This window comes from Saccoglossus kowalevskii, chromosome 13, assembly GCF_978046115.1.
Source record: "Saccoglossus kowalevskii chromosome 13, keSacKowa6.1, whole genome shotgun sequence".
Taxonomy (NCBI): Eukaryota; Metazoa; Hemichordata; class Enteropneusta; family Harrimaniidae; genus Saccoglossus; species Saccoglossus kowalevskii.
The window spans coordinates 12108211-12128404 of record NC_140653.1 but is presented as its reverse complement, the minus strand read 5'-3'; the positions used below and the strand labels follow the sequence as shown (position 1 = coordinate 12128404).

The 20194-nt window shown below is 34.9% G+C and overlaps 1 protein-coding gene across 1 annotated transcript in view; it reads left to right on the top strand.

Annotated features, from left to right (window-relative positions):
• Nucleotides 1-2557: 2557 nt before the first annotated feature.
• LOC100372730 (uncharacterized) overlaps nucleotides 2558-20194 on the top strand; it is a 39200-nt gene continuing 21563 nt past the window's right edge. Inside the window, exons 1-10 of the mRNA XM_085506930.1 lie at nucleotides 2558-2739; nucleotides 5155-6326; nucleotides 7516-7602; nucleotides 8289-8345; nucleotides 11165-11251; nucleotides 12003-12104; nucleotides 13688-13771; nucleotides 14345-14404; nucleotides 15589-15708; nucleotides 18197-18277. Of these exons, the coding sequence (XP_085363056.1) occupies nucleotides 2640-2739; nucleotides 5155-6326; nucleotides 7516-7602; nucleotides 8289-8345; nucleotides 11165-11251; nucleotides 12003-12104; nucleotides 13688-13771; nucleotides 14345-14404; nucleotides 15589-15708; nucleotides 18197-18277 (1950 nt within the window). The 5' untranslated portion in view covers nucleotides 2558-2639. The remainder of the gene's footprint in view (nucleotides 2740-5154; nucleotides 6327-7515; nucleotides 7603-8288; nucleotides 8346-11164; nucleotides 11252-12002; nucleotides 12105-13687; nucleotides 13772-14344; nucleotides 14405-15588; nucleotides 15709-18196; nucleotides 18278-20194) is intronic.

Below are 20194 nucleotides of genomic sequence, written 5' to 3'. Positions count from 1 at the left end.
CATGGAAAATGTAAACACCTATACTCGGAATAAATTTTACAAGAAACCATACAATCTATATATGTTTGGAAAGCTCTTGACTTGTACTTTTCTATTATTAATATGTTTTAGCGTCACGTGATTCTGAAAATCGACGGGGCTGATAATTAACTAACGTGAATACAATTTTAAATGTCAGCTCTACGGTTATTCATGCGATCAAAAAGGTCATGAAGTTTAAATCCGTATTTCTATTTTTTACATTAAGTTTGTTTTCCTTTCCGAAAATCACAAATTTAAAGCACGTTTTTTGGTGTTAAAGTTAGTGTATACCGGCGGTTTGCGCGAGGTTTGTGCAAAAACGCAATAGAATATAGAAGCATATCTTGTTAACAAAACGCTGAACAGTAAATGGTTCATTAAAATGAAATCTACATTAAACGAAATAAATCAAATTGATCTAATAAACCCAAAAGAACTAATTAAACCAACAAAATTAAAACAAATTGATAACAACATTCAAAACAATTTTTCATTATTCTGGACAAATGAATTACATGCTGATAATAGAAATAAAATAAATGAAAAAAAAAATTAAGAACTTACAGAACCTTTAAGAAAGATATAGAAATAGAAAACGATCTACTTGAAATTAAAAATAAAAACTCCATGAAATTCTATCCAAGTTTCGATTAAGTATTCACTCACTAGATATTGAAATTGGCGTCACAATGTACTGTACCATTGATGTGCTCCGGTGTGAGTATGGTGCTGTAAAGTCACAGTTATTTGTTATTTGTAAAAAAAAAAAAAAAAAAAACCTCTAACATGCTAGGACGAAATTAAGGTGATAATAAACTATGGTTGTTGTGGTGATCAACACTTCAGCTTCCACCTTCATGCTTGAAGGCTTCTTTAAATGCATAGCTGCTGAAAAACCAGTTTTGACAGCAGCTGCGACATAAACCAATTGAATGCAGGAGTTCATTAAACTGTGATAAGTACTCCATATTGATGTTAATGTGATTGAGGCTGATGCTTCAAAACAAAGCAAGGTTCAAGAATAAAGTACAAGTATATACAAAGCATTCAAAGCCATTAATTATCATGGTTGAAACTGGATACATGTCTGCATAGAATAAAACAGTCACTTTGGAAAATTTTCTGCACAGCTGGAAAGATAACTTTTGATACCAGAAAGATGAGGAAGTTATTCTTGCATTTAAAATGCAAGACGGTTGTGTGAGATATTTGTTTTCGAAGACGAGTTAGTTGTTGCTTAGCACATACTTATATCTCCTTCCATCAAATGTTATATAATATATTATTTTTTTCACCAATTGTTATTAATCTATTGTTCAATAGGACCTGGTTGCCTAGCTACACTGTTCACATTTGCATTCATGATTTCTTTCCACGTATTTATAATTAGACATTGATATTCCATATTTGTGAGCAATATAGATTATAAGCATAACACCCAATATTTGAAACATACTACACCGTGAAAATGTAAATCACATTATTTGATAACCATTTCCTTCAGTATTTGAAAAGTAGCTAACTCGAGTTACTTTTAACCATCTGGCTACTTGATTGGGGGTAATCCGTCAAGAAATAACTGTGCTCAAAAAGATGAAGAATCAGTTGCCACATGTTTTAATTACATCTAATGAAATGTAATGCCAGGGACCGAAATGAAAAGACTTGGAAGTTTTTGGGGCCACTAGTTCATTGTATTGGCAGTCCCATATTTTATTGGATATTTAACAGATAAATCACAAATTACTCAATTTGTGTATGGCATCTATAGTTTTGCAGACATGCTGGTTTAACTTTTTTTCATCACAAGTTTGCTGTAGAAACTGCTGTCGAGTGGTTTCCTAAAAGAAAATGTCAGCATGTGTGAGTTATGTTGTTGAATGAACGTTGCTAAGATAAACACACTCCAAAATAATCTCATATCATGTCATACCTCTGTTATGGTTTAAATCCGCGTATTAAAGGGGTTTACATCACATATTTGAATTAGAAATAAACGGCTACCACCAGTTGTCTTCACATGAACATGTTAAAAGCGCTGAGACAATACTTTGAAAATTAATACTGAACGTCCCTTAGCCGTCGTGGGCTTCCCACGACTCAACAAATAAATATATTAATAATGAAATCTCTAAAACATTTTAGAACCCTCATGACATAACAAGTGATTGCGAATTTATCTCTGGATGGACTGTTGCATCGTGTTATACATGTAGTTTGAATAATGATGTTTGTACTTGTATTCATCAGTATTTTTGTATTCATTAATAAGAATTTGTATCTCATTTGTGCGATGGTTTTACCTGCAAGTATAAATAGAGTTATTGATTGATCGAAAGAATGATTAAATAAATAAATTATTTTTTTTAAATTTACCATTGAAATACAATTATCGTGCTGATTACTTTTCCTTCATGTAATGCGCAGTCTCAGACAGTAATATTAACATTCTACTAAACAACGAATAGGCTTCCCTGTGTCCCGCAAGATCAGCGACAAAAAATCTGTGTTTATAACCGCAAAGAGCTCTGGGAAGAAGAATGAGCGCCAACAAGCGACATGGAATTTCTTAACCGCCCTCAGCGTTGAAATTGGGGCAGGGGACCAGACTAGAGATTATGATCACTTCATTCAAGATGGCGTCGTACGAGTCAGAAATCGAGTGCCAGTATCAGGAAATGATGAAACAGCTGGAAAAAGAAAAGCGCCAGACGACAGGTAACCGTTAACCGTACACTGTTCGGTGTACCGTGCGAGATGCAGGGGGTGCACCAACAATTTGCGAATTAAATATTTCCATAGAGGTTGTGTTCCGTCAATCGTCATCATTAAGGACGAATATATCGAATTTTGCGTCACGTACAAAATGCACGAGTTCATGCAGGATTGTTATTGAAACGCTGAGTGATGATAGCCTTAGCACAGTTTTAGTAACCATAGTCTAGCCCTCTATACAGTACTGTGTTGGTTCAGGCCAAGTACTGAAAGAATTTCAGCTAAAGTGGCTAATATTAATAATCAATCAATACAAATGTTTTTTTTTAGGTGATAAAATATGATAACGTTTTTATATTACCACAGGGAACCTAGGAACTATAATCAACTGTAATACGCAGTCTCTATGAGCGGGGGGGGGGGGGGGGGGTAGGTATCGGCTGGTATCTAGTGTAAGAAATAGACAAGGGATGAAAGCTCCAGCCAGCTAACATTTTTTAAACTCGAAAAAACAGACGAAAAGAATGAAAAATAAAATCTAAAAAAAATACCAAGTTGAAGAATATTAGTTGCTCCTTCAAATTTCGCCACAGCCTTACCTACATTTTACCGATATCTGCAGAATAAATCAAGAAAACTACAGAAACGGTTTGCCCGAACGCACGGCACAGCTGGAGGCGTGGCCTGTTCAGCATTTGTCAACTACCAATCACAAGACTGGTTACGAACCACACCGAGGTCACGACTCGGTTAGCCTTGCTCAACTCGTTTGTAACCAGTCGTGCGATTAATTGTTGACAAATGCTGGAGCCTTCATCCCTTGTCTATTTCTTACACTAGATACCAGCCGATAACCCCCCCCCCCCTCATAGAGACTGCGTATTACAGTTGATTATAGTTCCTGGGTTCCCTGTGATATTACAAGACAAACAGAAAAATCATGCTTTCACAGAACTTTTCTTTAGACAGTAACTCTTGTAAAATTTGTATGTTTTATATATGTGTTTTAGCAGTTAGTGTAACCATTTTAATTCCTTCTGAGGAATTTTAAGTGTTTCAATAAACCATAGCCATATTTTAATTTATATTAGTATTACCAGAGGTACGTTACTTGGGGTTTGCAACACGCATAGTACTGTATGGTGACATCATCCCAAGATCCCATTCAAGTCTCATCTCGTAGATAGCGAGAATGATGCTACTACCTTCTGACATGACATAGGCGGTTTGTAATAAAACAATAAAACATTTATTCCGTTACCACATTCATAGTTATCGTAATCCGTCATATCGTGATCAGCTATTCTGACCCACCTGGACATCCCAGTATCCTAGTTACCTCGAGCTTGCGCATTCCAATTTTTCTGAGTTGGAACGCTTATGCGAGAGCGAGATTGAATTGGGATCTTGGTATCATGTCACCGTAGTTGTAAACCCCAAGTAATGTATCTCTAGTATTACTTAGGCAAGACGACTGCGAGCATCAGCGAACGCAAATTTGCAGTTATGACCATTAATGCTTTTCAAAATTGGCTGTAATATTACCCTTCATGGCAATATTTTTTTAAAGAAACTTTCAGTCCTCATTAATTAAAGTTATTGTCATATATGTATATTCATGCAAGTAATTGTTGTTGTGACTCAACACTGAAACGATATAAATCAGAGATTGGTTCGAACTTGCACATGAAATTTGCACCAAAGACCCAAAAAATAATCATGAGGAAAAGACAGCAGTGACAACAATTTTACCAATGCACTGTAAAAATGACGCAGGTAAAAATGGCAGAGTGGAAATGGTCTAGGCAGTAGTAAGGTTTAGTGAAACTGCAGCTGCTGTACTTTTGGCAACAAGGGCAGTAAATAAAAATAGAGTAATAAAGTGTTGAGCATAACATGGGTTTTGGTTGCAATATAATGGCTTAACATATGCACTTGTATTTAAATAATTGTGCCCAAGATTAACATGTCACTCGCCAAAGATACACACAGGCAATATTAATTACATGCTCTGTTAAACCAAGGTGTAAACCATTCACTGATTTACGGCTTTCAGTACCTGATGACAATCTGCTACCTTTGTCAATTTTCTGTTCCATCATGGTAACTTTTTCTTGTGTATTTTCTTGTGTATATTGTCTATTTTTGATAACAAAAAATGAATTTTTTATGTGAATATGATTTTGTGGCAAAACTACTATATCTTTTTAAAGAATGATACATTTTATATCCCGTATATAGGTACATTGAGTGATTTTCTTTTTTGGTTAGAAGCTATATTTTCATTTTCTTCTTGAAAACTATTGGTCCAATTGCAGGGATACTTTTTTTGTGTAGATTTTTGGTGACCTTTTTGCTTTCTCTATTGCAAAATGAAATTTAGCTTTTTTATTAAGATTATTTTTTTCGGTTTTTCAGAGCAACAATTACAAAATAGGTTACGTCGACAGCGGTTAGCTCAAGACGCTGACAATGTTTCGACCAAAGCTATGGCAGCAGAGTTAGGAAATCATGTGTTACATGTGTTGAGAAAGAATAATGAGCATGATGTTGGACCGTCTGAAGATCAGATTCAGAATGTGTTGCAAATGACCATGCAACAGATGAAGGATCAGTTGAACGAGCAAAGAGAAGATGATTACTCTGAGTTAAGTGGATCTTATTCATCTAGAGGTCCGTCTCTTTCACGTTCACGTTCACCTCATCAGATGGGTCCTGCAGCCAGAGATGGTAGGATGGACCAGTTTGGGGACTTCAGAGGCCCACATCACATGCGACAAGGCCAGCAATTTCCACCACGCCTGCAGTTTCGTCCAGGTCAGAAGGTTCCGAGCGATCAGCTGCCACTACTAATGAGAAACATTGAGCGACAGCTGAGAGCTGGAAATATGAATCAAAGGCAAGAATGCCATTTGAGAAGCCTTTATGATTACTATGCATATCAGCTTTCAGGTCATGAAGGTAGAAGTGATAGATTCGCAAGAGGTCCATCATCAGCATTTGGAGATCAGTCTATAGAGCCCTGGCAGGATATGCAACAGGGAGATGAATATTCAAGCAATATGTCAAATTATGGCAGAGGTGGCATGTATTCTCCTCGAGGTAGAAATGGTACGTATCCATCCGGAAGTCAACAAGAATTTGATCGTGCAGCTGCTTTTGGTAGACATCAATTTCGGGGGAGACAAACCTTTGATCATGCTACTAGGTTTGGTGGACATGGAGGCGGACGTGGACGTGGCATGCATCCTCCAAGAGGTCGAGGTCAACAAGGATTTGATCGAGCTGTTGGTTTTGGTAGAGTAAGGCATGCTTTTGATCATGATGCTAATGTTGGTAGAGGTGGAATGTATTCTCCTCGAGGTCGAGGTCTGGAAATGTATGGAGGTGGACCAGCTTTTAATCAAGGTGGCATGCATTATTCAGGAGCTGAAGACGAAATGTATTTCTCTGGGGATGACTATTCCTATGATCATTCTGGTAGTTTTCAAGAAGATAGCATGTATCCATCTGAGGTGCCATACAGTCAAGATGTTTACTCTCAGTCATGGGTAACTGATGACTCACAATGGAGAAAAAGACGGTATTCGGTAGGACATGTTTAATCTGTTAACTTGCAGGTTGTTTTTTTTCTAAATTGAAAAATATTTCCTTTATCTTTTTGAGTATTACTGAATTTTGGGAAATTCTTTTTTTTTTACACGAAAGCCTTTTTTATTTCTATTCTGTGGTTGTTGTTTTTTTCGTTTTCATGAGGAGGCATTTATAAATTTTGGTACATTTTTTTTTTTAAATTGTTCTCTTTTTCAGAATCTTACAAAGGGTTTCTAATGATATTTTTGGACGAATGTTTTTGACTCAAAAGATTGATTTTGCAAAAATTTTTAGAGATTCTTTTGAAGGAGAATATTTTGGGGAAAATATTTTTCACAGTTTTCTTGTAATAGATATCATTTGTTTTGTGAAATTATTCCTTGTTTGATTGGTACTGAACAGCGATGCTGGAATGTATATATTATTAATGTATGTACATAGACTGTAGCTGTCAACTTGTCATAACATAACGATTGGCAGCTCAATGGATGTATGCGGCAAAATGAAAAAGCAGCAGCTGTCTCTAATAAATATCTACATGGCCAATGAAGGCAAAAAGAGGTAACACTAAAAATGGAAAATAACTGCATTACTACGATACTCCACATAAAACAAAATTATTTCTGCACTAAAAAATGTTTGCGATTTTAGCATTTTAAGACATCCACACTGAATAATTATATTTCCCTGAAGTCATTGTTTTTCTTTCTGAATATTTTCACACTGGTGAATGTTTCACTGCTTGCAGTAAAAAATTTACAATAATTTGAAATTAATGTGCTACAGTACAGTACAGTCCAAGCACAACTCTCAACTAAAAATGAGACATATTTAGCCACATTTAATTTAGATGTCTGATAGTTTTAAAAACAAACTGAGCTCGCTTTATGACAGCAAAAAGCTAGTATTATGTCCAGGCTGTACTGTAATCAATATATTTTGTCTAAATCCGCACTTTTAATTCTCAATTAAAATTGGATTTGTGATTAGAAAATCTATTTACGTATAATATTTTAAAGATTAGACCTAATTACCAAATGAATGCACTGTATCTCACTTCAAGTAATTATATCATTGAAACAAGTTGAACAGAGATTTGTTCAATGTTGACTCTTTTGCACCGGTATATATATATTCATAGTCAAAATATGTATTAATTAAATAACTCAATATTACTTATTTCAGGATTTGGGCAATGAAAAAGTCATACTCAGACATGGTACAAGCAAATGGTTCTGTAAACCATGTAAACTGGATTTCAGTGATATATATGTATGTATTGAGCTTATTACAAGGATATCGCAAAGTATGCACTCAGACAGTATGCGGTCGTATCGACCTGCGTGTTGGTCGATAATCCTGCTGTACTGTCTTTGTGCATATTTTGCGGTATGCTCGTCATAACCTTATTGTTATACACCCCCCTCCTAAGGATACACCATGGGAGTGTCGAAATCCAAAAAGTTTAGAACAGACTGAGCAAACTTCTTTGGGTGGGGTCCGGTCAAACTTGGGGGCTGCCATGTTTGTTTTTATTTTTAGATGATGCTTACGTGCATAATCATTCCATATTTGGAATTTGCATTTAATAAATATGGTAGAATGCAAATATCCAATGCAATACCGCAAAATTTATGGCATTACGGAGACAGATGTATAATACAGTGTATTCCTGTACAAATAAAAAAAAATAATAAAATTACCAAAAAACATTTAATGCATATTCATTTTGAAACAAACCGATATTATTATATAACAAAGGGCAAGGTCACCGGAGTTTAACTATGCTATAATTTTTGTAAGTCAGTTGAAAATAATCTGACCAATCGTATAGCAGTAAATTTGCCGGTATAACCAATGCAATGCACGAGGAACTTCCAGGGTATTAAGTTTAATCAGCTCAGAAATTAATTTGTTTTATGAACTGAAATATTCGATAATATTTTTTCTTCATTCAGACTTTAAAAGAACATGTAGAACATGAGGAACACCTGTTCAGAAAACAGTCACACAACGTAAGTACTACCACAGACAATTTACTGACATGTTTTCATGATTGGTATGCGGCGATGAAGATGCACAACTTGCAAATCGATATCGGATTGTAAGCAAGTGTTGCTTAGGCTGGAATAATCCAATTCTATGAAAGGGGAGTTCATAATTATTAAAACGAAATAATAAAAATAAACGCTTTATTAGTCCCCGTTCGGACGCAGTGCGTGCGTCTGTGCGTGCAACCAGACCTGTATCTTAGAAATGCCTGGACCAATCAAAATCAAACTTCACACATACATCATACATGATATCATACATATGCACGTCAATTTGTTTCATGATCTGATTCAAGATGGCCAAATGGCGGCCATTTTTATGCTAAAAATCATCAAAATCAAAGCGTTTCCCGGCTGTTTACAGATGGATTTTGTTCAAACCTTGTATATATGTTGGACATTATAGGACCTTGATGCACATCATTTTGTTTTACGATCTGATTCAAGTTGGCCGAATGGCGGCCATTTTTGTACTAAAAAATCATAAAAATCAAGCATTTCTCGGCTGTTTACAGATGGATTTTGTTCAAACTTGATATATACATTAGACATTATGGGACCTTGATGCAAATAATTTTGTTTCTCAGATAACATTCAAACATTTTGTTTTAATGAATGGGCTTCTAGACCCATATCTCCGACTTGTTTTGACTGATTATGTTCATATTTTAAATATTCATTATACATCATGTCTTAGATAGGCTGATATATTGGTTTGAAGACCCTATTCAAAATGGCCGAATGGTTGTCATTTTTGTGCTAAAAAATCATCAAATATCAAGCATTTCTGGCATTTATGGATGGATTTCGTTCAAACTTGGTACATACATTAGACATTACGGGTTCCTGATGCACGTCATTTTATTTTTCAGATTGGATTAAAAATGGCTGACTGGCGGCCATTTTGTTTTGATGAATGGGTTTCCAGACCCATATGTCTGACTTTTTTTGACTGATTATGTTCAAATTTTTAATATTCATTATACATCATGTCACAGATATACAATATATTGGTTTGACGACCCTATTCAAAATGGCCGAATGGTTGTCATTTTTGTGCTAAAAAATCATCAAATATCAAGCATTTCTTGCATTTATGAATGGATTTTGTTCAAACTTATAACACACATTAGACATTACATGTTCCTGATGCACGTCATTTTATTTTTCAGATTGGATTAAAAATGGCTGACTGGCGGCCATTTTGTATTAATGATTGGGCTTCTAAAATGCTTTGACTGATTATATTCAAATTTTATATATTCGTTATACATCATGTTATATATATATATACATGTATTCAAAATGGCTGATTTTGAATGCTGTTCCAGAGCAATATCTCTCAATATGGACAAGTACTTGTTTGACGATCAGATACAAATGTCAATCATTTTAATATTAAAAACATCATATTCCTGACATGGTTATATTCCAGCTATATTACTATAAACAAAACTATTTATCTTAATTTGATAACTAATGGGGACTGTGTGCATGGCTTGTTAATTATTTATTTGGTGTGATATATAATGCAAGTTTGATTCATTTGATAAATTAATGAAGTATGCTCCACCTTTTATATTTATATTTGTCTGTAATCTGTTGAAAGACTCTGAGTGGAAGTAAAAATAAATTGACATCGATAGTAGACTTTGAGATTTCAAAACAGTATAGAAACTTGGTGGTAACCACAATATAAATTCATATAATTCTAAAACTGATTCAGTAAAGGCAAACACTTTTAGAATCATGTATTCCTATGGCTTTAATGTAATGCCTTTATAATGTAGCTGGAATGTAACATTAAGAGACTCCTAATTTTTTAATATTTACATTGTTACAACTTTGCCAGGATTCTAGTATTAATCCTTTACCCAGAAGTTTATTGAAAGACTTTTCTTTTCGCACCAGGCATGCAAGATTTTTGTTAATAATTGGTGATTATCCAACAACCCATTGCACTCTCGTAGTGGCAAACACAAGTTTTGATCTGGTCAGAATTTGCACTAAATAACTTAGACCAATTGTCCCAGAAGTTACCTACAAATGTAGTTGAACTTTTAATCTCTATTTTGTGCTTTGATTTGTTAACACATCGCCTGATGATGAATTTTTTTCCTATTAATTTTGCCGGCTTTCTAGTATTATGGGACCCATTTCTTGTACCCTCTAGCATGTATCTTGGTGAATTCCCCAGGAATTACTGCCACACACGATCAACATTTATATCAAGCATTTACCCATCTACATTACAGCTAGAAACACTATATGCAGGGGTTTCACAAATGCATTTGATAGCAGGCCATCATTCTGTAACAATAGGCCAAAAAAAAAATAACTAGGCTCTCAGCAGTGCGTAGGCGGTCGAGAGGGCAGAGAGTAGACTGCCAATTTGGGCTTATAGTAGGCCATATGGCCGGCGGCCAGCTCTTAACAAAACCCCTGTATATGACATGACATAGCCTACATGGACAGCATGACAAACATTTGTAGTGATCTACAGTGTATGTCGGCATTAAAAATTAATCAGACTTGTATAAACTAATCATAAGTTGTTTAATTCCGCATAGTTTTCAGATTTAGATATAATTTGTCCTAAAAACTAGACAACATGAATAATTTAGTTCTATACTGAGGAGCATGAAATTTACATGATGCATTTGATTTCAGGATTTATGTCGTTCTTTACCAGGTAAATGTGACAAATATACAGATGTAAAAATCATGGATTGTTATTGTGTTCTGTGTTATACTCATTCTATAAGTTAACCTTCTTATTTCAGGCCCGTGAAGAGAGTGCTATTATTAAGCAAGGTGAAGATAAGAAATGGTATTGTGTAGTCTGTGCTCTGTATTTTGATGATTGGGACGTAAGTATTAACATATAACTATAGCATATTTGCTCTATTAAAAGATCATATCAACCCAAAATAGCATGTGTTGTATACTAAATCAATAAAATATGCCTTATTTTTTCCTATAGAAACACACCTGCTATGTACATAAGTGTATATGCTTCTAAGAACACAAATATGGTATTAGTAGTGCATATCGGACAGTTGCACTGTTGATCTACTTGTACTTGTGTATTATACATTTATTGATACAACACTGACTTCAGAAAGTACAGCAGTAAGGTCACTAAAAAACTACAATTGTAAAAGTTGAAGACAAAACTAAAGAAAAAAAAATACTAAAATTAAATTATTAAACATTAAAATTATTAAAATTAACTCAAATATAAAACAAAAAGGAAAAAAAAATAATAAAAAAACAAAAAAACAAAAAAACATTAACTTCAGCTAGATGAACCAGGCAGCCTCCATACTTAAGCTAAATGTCCTAGTCACTTACCAGGCAGTCTCCATACTTCAGCTAAATGTCATACCGGTAGTCACTTAATTACCAGGCAGCCTCCATACTTCAGCTTAATGTCATAGTCACTTACCAGGCAGCCTCCATAATTCAGTTAGATGCCATTAACAGTCACTCGCCAGGCTACCCTATTCTTTTTCTAAGCTGCTTCCATAATCATGTTAACTAGGTGCAGTGTGACATCTTCCATTTATGTCAACACACCCCCATTCCAACTGAACTAACAAGTCTGGTTTTATTTATTAGTCATTAACTGTTCATCTGCGAAGTACAACCCACATGAAGCGCAAGGTAGATGTAGACAATGGTGCCCCTGTACCCTCCCAATCTACATCAGACACAACATCGGTGAGTATTAGGATAGTTACTTTGATCCATTCAAATTTTACTCATCATGACTGCTGATATTTTACTAGTACATGTACTGTAACTAGCTGCTTTAACCTCCCCTCAAGAACAAATGGCCTTGCAATGTTGTGATAGATGCTCTATATGTACGGTACACTATTTATACAACCAGTCACTATATTGCAACACACATTGATTTCATTATGGTTTAATTGCATCATGTATGAATCATATTTGTGTTGCCAAATGTTCACTTTAGGGTCCTGCAGATACTGCATTGCATATTTCAGCTACCACTGATCTACATTTTCCACTAAAACGTAAATATCACCAACATATTGTTTTTAAGGATTGATCAACTGAAAAAGAAAATCAATTGTCAGTTTTTATTGTGGTGCACTTACAAGTGAGATAAAAAATATTCAATATCAGCAACTAAACTCAAGAAGTGAATTCAATAAATTCCATTTCGACAAGACAAGAATGGGCGACACAAATGAGATAAATGTGGGATAGCTTGGGTGAATCTATGCTGTTTGTATGTATCAAGTTCCACCTTGGTAAGCAGCAACATATTAGGCAGTTGCATCTAAGACTAATGCATTGTGGGTCACTCTTGTTAATCCATTATCAGTGCTATGTGTTTTATGTGTATTCTGAATGAATTTTTAATGAGGGCAAGTGTAAAAATTAAAATCAATCCATCCATAAAATATACATGAAACTGTTACTAGAGTTGAATAAAGTTACCAGATCAGGGTGAGTGAGGGCTTTTAGTTGCTATAACTAGAATTTCATACATTTGGGCCTAACACATTATTAGTCCCCGTTCGGACGTAGTCCGAAAACGGGGACTTGTGTTTTGCCCTGTGTGCGTCCGTGCGTGCGTCCGTGATCACCTGTATCTCGAACATGCATGGACCGATTAAGTTTAAACTTCACTCATACATCACACATTATATGGGACATATGCACATGCATTTTTTTCATGATCCGATTAACGATAGCCGAATAGCGGCCATTTTAAGGCCGAAAATGCATCAAAATCACACATTTTCACCATTCCGGACCCGGATCTCAGTTATGCATGGACGGATTTCGTTCAAATTTGGTACATACATTAAACATAATATGACCTTGATGCACGTCTTTTTTTTTTTTGGATCGGGCTTGAAATGGCCGACTGGCGGCCATTTTGTTTTAAAGAATTCAGTTCTGGATCCGTATCCGAGACATGTCTGGATTGATAAAGTTCAAACTTCACACACATGGTACATCATGTCACAAATAGATATGTGCATTTGTTTCATGATCCGCTTAACAATAGCTGAATGATGGCCATTTTAAGGCCGAAAATGCATCAAAATCATGTATTTTCACAATTCCGGAACCTGATCTCAGTCATGCATGGATGGATTTTGTTCAGATTTAGAACAATGTGTTGTACATATGCAGGTGCATTTCGGTCATGATCTGCTTTGAATGTATATGTCACTCAAATATGAACGGAACAAGGACGTGTCATTGACAATGACTTGTTGAGCTCTGATCTTACATTACTGATTCATGTCTCCTATATTCAGGATGAAGAGAATCCAATAATAAAGAAATGTGGTGACAATACATGGTACTGTGAAGTCTGCACTGAATACTGCGATGACTGGGATGTAAGTATTGTAAACAGTGAATTTTCTATTAAAGATTGATTTAATTGCTTCACCATTTTAGTTACTGTCAGTCAAGCACGGCCACTCTTATCCATAGGGGAACTTTTCTACTTGTTTTCTTTTTTTCCAAAGAGGCAGTTGATTTAAATATATTTTCTAGCTAAAATAATTATCATAATACATCCAATCCAGCATTGATCCCCAAATTCAAGTCCCAGTCAGACATAGTGCATGCATGTGCCAATTTTTCTTGCGCTAATTTCATGAAACTTGCCATAAAAAAAAACATATGCATGTTGATTAGTTTTTCGTTAAGTTGATCTTTGACAGAATGGTACTCCTAAAAAAATCAATAAAACAAAATGTGAAGGTCATCAACTATTCAAAATGGTTGACTGGTGTCCTTGTTAGTTTTATTTTCATGTGTCCCTTTAACCATTTCTAGAACATGCATGTGGATTTGATTTTCTAAACTGAACAAAACCATGGTTATGCTGCCATTTGAATATGGTTAGTAGTTAACATGCTTAATACTGCCCAAAAATTATCATTCACAATGTCTTGTTTTTGTAGGAGTTGACTGCACATATACGAAGTGAGATACATTTGCAGAACAGGTCACATGATGAAATGGTAAGACCTTTGTTTGTTTATCTAGAATTATAAATGAATTTAAGATGTACTCAGACTTCACTAGAACTCAGTTGTGATTCCATTAACTGTTTTTACTCACGCACGTTACCATCAATATACATGTATAGGGTGTATTATCTGTTATTTGAATTATGGAATACCAAACAACTCTGTCTGTGTTGAGATCAAATCAAACCATTGTATAGCAGCCGCCTAAAAGGACAGGTAGTCTTTATATGAAAATTGGATTATTTTTTTCATACATTTGAAATGATATTTTTCTATCTACTGTTTATTTGAGTTGATCAAAAATGAGTATTGTTTTATCAGTGGAATGCTATTTATTTTGGTCTTCAAACAAATACAAATCAGCAAAAATATTTCTGAATTCATAAGACAGGTTGTCTCTATACACAGATTGGTCATATTTTACTCTTGGGACTGCCTAAGAGAGGGCACAGTTGGTCTTTATATAGAGGTTGTCACGATAGGGAGGTGGTCACTTTAAGCAGGTGGTCTTTATATAGAGGTGATCACGATAGGGAGGTGGTCACTTTAAGCAGGTGGTCTTTATATAGAGGTGATCACGATAGGGAGGTGGTCACTTTAAGCAGGTGGTCTTTATATAGAGGTGGTCACTATAGGCAGGGGGTCTTTATATATAGGTGGTCACTATAGGTAGGTAGTCATTATATAGAGGTGGTCATTATATAGAGATGGTCACTTTAGGCAGGTAGTCTTTATATAGAGGTGGCACTACAGGCAGGTGGTCTTTATATAGAGGTGACCACTATAGGCAGGTGGTCACTAACACAGGTGGACTTTTTATATAGGTAGTCGCTAACACAGGTGGTTTTTATATAGAGGTGGTCACTATAGGCAGGTGGTCTTTATATAGAGGTGGTCACTCACATGGGTGGTCTTTATATAGAGGTGGTCACTAACATGGGTGGTCTTTATATAGAGGTGGTTGCTAACACAGGTGGTCTTTATATAGAGGTGGTCACTATAGGCTGGTGGTCTTTATATAGAGGTGGTCACTAACGCGGGTGGTCTTTATATAGAGGTGTTCAATAACACAGGTGGTCTTTATATAGAGGTGTTCAATAACACATGTTTAACTGTATATATATATCTAGCAGGTATGAGTCTTACTGGCTACTAACTAGTTTTACATTATACAGTTCATGAACCAGAGTTCAAGACCTAAGCACTACTCTGGAGGATATGGTGATGAGTTTGGTGGATCAGGTCCTGGATCTGAAGGAAACCATTCATATACAGTTTGCTTGGAGTCTCCTCTGGTAAGTGTGCAATATCACAGGTCATGTGATCGCAATAGGTAAAGCAGAGCAGCCTTTTATGTTTGTATGTGTGTACTTGCATTACTAATGTTGCAAGGACAAAAATACTGATATATACCAACTTCAGAGAACATGCACATTTTTCGAGGACGTTTTTCATAGTCCTCGGAAAACATAATTTTATATTATTAGTTAATTCAACTTATTAATACATTTTGCATAGCTTAGGGTTAGTAAACATTTCTGTGTTAAGTCACAGGATGTATGATGTTGATTTTACTTTGTTGCATTTTTAGCTCCGCTGTCGACTTTGTCAAGCGGAGCTTATCATATGAGTGATTGTCCACCGTCGTCGTTCATGTCAATGTTTTACTTTTTTGACTACTTCTTGAAAACTACATGTCTGAATGTTTGATACTTGGTGTATGTGTACCTTAGGTTTGTTCATTTCATGATGATATCTTCAATTCTCTAATTTTGGTGAATATTTTTGTCATTTTTGATAAAAAGTCATGTTTTCGACTTCTTGTTATAAACCGCAAGTCCGATTGCTTTGATATTACATATATAGGTACTACATTTGGACCTCTCTCAGATTTGTTTATTTTGTAATGATATCTTTAATTCTCTAATTTTGGTGAATAATTTTGTAATTGTTGGTAAAAAGTGATATTTAGGGTTTCAAGCCCTATGGGCTAACAATTTGCTAGATTGAAACCAAAGTTGGCATACAGCATCCCTTCAATAAGATGATTAATATGTGTTCATGAAAATATTTCCCATGATTCAAGTGGTTTTGGTGGCCATCTTGAATTTATCCAAAAAATGTAAAAAAACTCAAAAAATCATTTTGTTAAAAACTACCCACTTGTTTGACATGCAATTTAGCATATATTATCTCTGTTGATAGCTCTACCAAGTTACTGAAACAGATCTTTTCAAAAATGGCTTCCTTTGGCAGCCATCTTGGATTTAGTAAAGAGTGAAATTACGCTATAACTCATGAACAATTTGCCAGATTTAAACCAAAGTTGGCATACAACATCCGTTTAATATGATTATGTGTACGTGAAAAAATTCCCCATGATTCAAGTGGTTTTGGTGGCCATCTTGAATTTATCACAAAAATGCAAAATACCTCAAAAAAATCATCTTTATTATGAATAACATTGGACAGATGACTATCAATGGTTATGTCTGTTGATTCCAGTGTGGTTCATAAACCAAAATACCAGAGGACTTGTTAAGAACATTGCATTCTAGACATGAAACGTTCGTCAAATAATCACATCGAGCAAGTGCAATTTGCCATCAGCCATTCAGGCTCGAAACCCGTCATCGCTGCTATGCAGCTATATTTTTAACTTCTTCTTGAAAATCGCAAGTCTGATTGCTTTTATATTACATATATAGGTACTACATGTGGACCTCTTTCAGATTTGTTAAATTCATGGTAATTGTCTTTTTTGGTGCATTGATACTATACATATTGTTCATTTTCTAATGATATCTTCAGTTCTTTAATTGAAATGTGCATTGGAGCTATCTCAGCCGACAGGCTGCTTGTTACTTAATTAAACTTGGATTAAAACGCAATTCTATATGGAATTGTATTGTACCTGGTAATTGAGTTTAATTGAACTCAAATTAAATCGCAACCCTATATAGAGTATTGTTTTAATTCAAACATAACGCAACTATATTAAAAGTTGATCCAAAGCATGTCGTTACAAGCATGGTAAGACATGTACATGTATGTGTGTGCGTGTGAGATGAAAAAGTATTGTATTACCATCAGAATGGTATTATGACAGTAAATTCAAAAAGATATGGTCGATTCAGCATCCAAAAACGCCCTATATTTGTATTGAGAGGGTGTAACCATAATTTGGTAGATACCAGTGCAGTAGATTAGTCCATACTGTTCATACTGCAATTGTTTTTTTGGTAAGACCATCAATTGATTAGCCGTAGATGATAATACTAACATTTGGTTTAGTATCACTGGTTTAACTTATTTGCTGAGTAAAACAACTGTTAATACCTGTATCTCAGTTATTCTATAAATTTGCACACTGGCTCAAAGCGCTGTCCATGATAATATTTTTAATGCAGATTAAAGATGACTGTCACTGAAGATTATCATGCTTATGTCAAATCCCCAAACAGTCGTAACTTTCAAATTGTTTGCCAATTTTAATTCAAATCAAACTTGTATTCCACTGACTTGAAGAAAAATGCAAACTGCCGTTAGTACAAGTCTGTTATTAGTATTATAGTCATGTTGTGACCTGACATGTTAGCACTTTGCCTCTGAAAGCCAGCCTTCACGAATAGCTGAAGTGAAAATCCAGTGTCCAGTGATATGTTAACTTTCTATCACTCATTTTGTGCATTTATTTTCCAATTATGGATCGTTTGAGTTTTAAAATAATTTTCAAAATGGTGACAAATGCAGTTATAATCATGTATACAATTACAATTTTAGGTATTGGAATTAATGCAAAAATGTGGTCTGCGTGTGAATAAAATGTATAACAGTTTGGAGGAACTACTTGCTGCGGAAAATGTGAGTATGCATGTTCATTTGAAGTTTTTTCAATATCATGGTGTACCGAGAAAACTCTTGGTAATAATTCGTGGAAGAAAAAATAATTGTTTTTCAGTAGTTTCAATAATTTTGGGTCAATTCAAATAGTTATCCAGACAGACATAATATTTGCCATTATATGATCTAGCATCGGTGGTGTTACAGTAAATTTCACTTTCACTTTCACGATGACAGTTTCGTTCAGATGGTAATAGTATGCAAATCTGACAATAAAAAGTTATGTCCAAGAAGGACATTCAAAAAACAGGTTTTCCCCCAAAAATACATAAGACATGGGTGTTGTTTGATTAATTAATTAATATGATTAGAAATTCAAGATTACACAACTGAGTTTTGTCAAAATGGTGAGCTTCTACTGACACAAAGTCAAGCAGTTATCCAATCAAAGACGTGAATTCACACATCAAGTCACTCTATCAACTTCCATCTTTCAACAACATGGCACCAAAGTCATCTAAGCTGAGTGCCATGATTTTCTCATCCTATTTGTAAAACTGAGGAAATGTTCTGATCTATATACATTGTTTGAAAAGCACTTGCCACATGCCATGTAGACGCATTTATATTCGGTGTAAAAAAAAGTTCATGTTTAGTTGAAATCGTCTCTGGTATTTCTGTTGTGATCTTGTTTGAATCACCGGAAATGTTAGCAAAACAACTGTGAATGTAATCCAGATTTCAGATGCAATTTTGTGGGCGCAACATCAAAGAATGTGAACATTTTATGACAGCTTTTTAGCTCCGCTGTCGACTTTGTCGAGCGGAGCTTATCATACGAGTGATTGTCCGTCGTCGTCGTCGTCTGTGTCAATGTTTTACTTTTTCGACTTCTTCTTGAAAACTACTAACCTGAATGCTTTGATACTTGGTGTATATGTACCTTGGGTAGACCTCTCTTAGGTTTGTTCATTTCATGTTGATATCTTCAATTCTCTAATTTTGGTGAATATTTTTGTCATTTTTGGTAAAAAGTGATATTTTCGACTTCTTGTTAAAAACCGCAAGTTCAATTGCTTTGATACTACATATATAGGTACTACATGTGAACCTCTCTCAGATTTGTTCATTTTGTAATGATATCTTTAATTCTCTAATTTTGATGAATAGTTTTGTAATTTTTGGTAAAAGGTGATATTTTCCACTTCTTGTTGAAAACCACAAGTCTGATTGTTTTGATACTATACATTTTGTTCATTTTCTAATGATATCTTCTGTTCTTTAATTGAAATGTGCATTGCTAACAGCGGAGCTATCTCAGCCGAGAGGCTGCTTGTTGTACATGAGATAAGATATAAATTTTGTTTCTAATTTTAAAAAGGTTTGACATTTCTTATTTGTTTTTTTTATCCAGGGGCTACATAAAATAAGATAAGATATGAACTTTATTGCAACCATAGAGAAAGTTTGACATTTTGAAATGCAGAAATACATTCAAACACAGTACAGTGCAGAAATACATTCAAACACAGTACAGTGCAGAAATACATTCAAACACAGTACAGTGCAGAAATACATTCAAACACAGTACAGTACAGTGCAGAAATACATTCAAACACAGTACAGTGCAGAATTACATTCAAACACAGTACAGTGCAGAAATACATTCAAACACAGTACAGTGCAGAAATACATTCAAACACAGTACAGTGCAGAAATACATTCAAACACAGTACAGTACAGTGCAGAAATACATTCAAACACAGTACAGTGCAGAATTACATTCAAACACAGTACAGTGCAGAAATACATTCAAACACAGTACAGTGCAGAAATACATTCAAACACAGTACAGTGCAGAAATACATTCAAACACAGTACAGTGCAGAAATACATTCAAACACAGTACAGTACAGTGCAGAAATACATTCAAACACA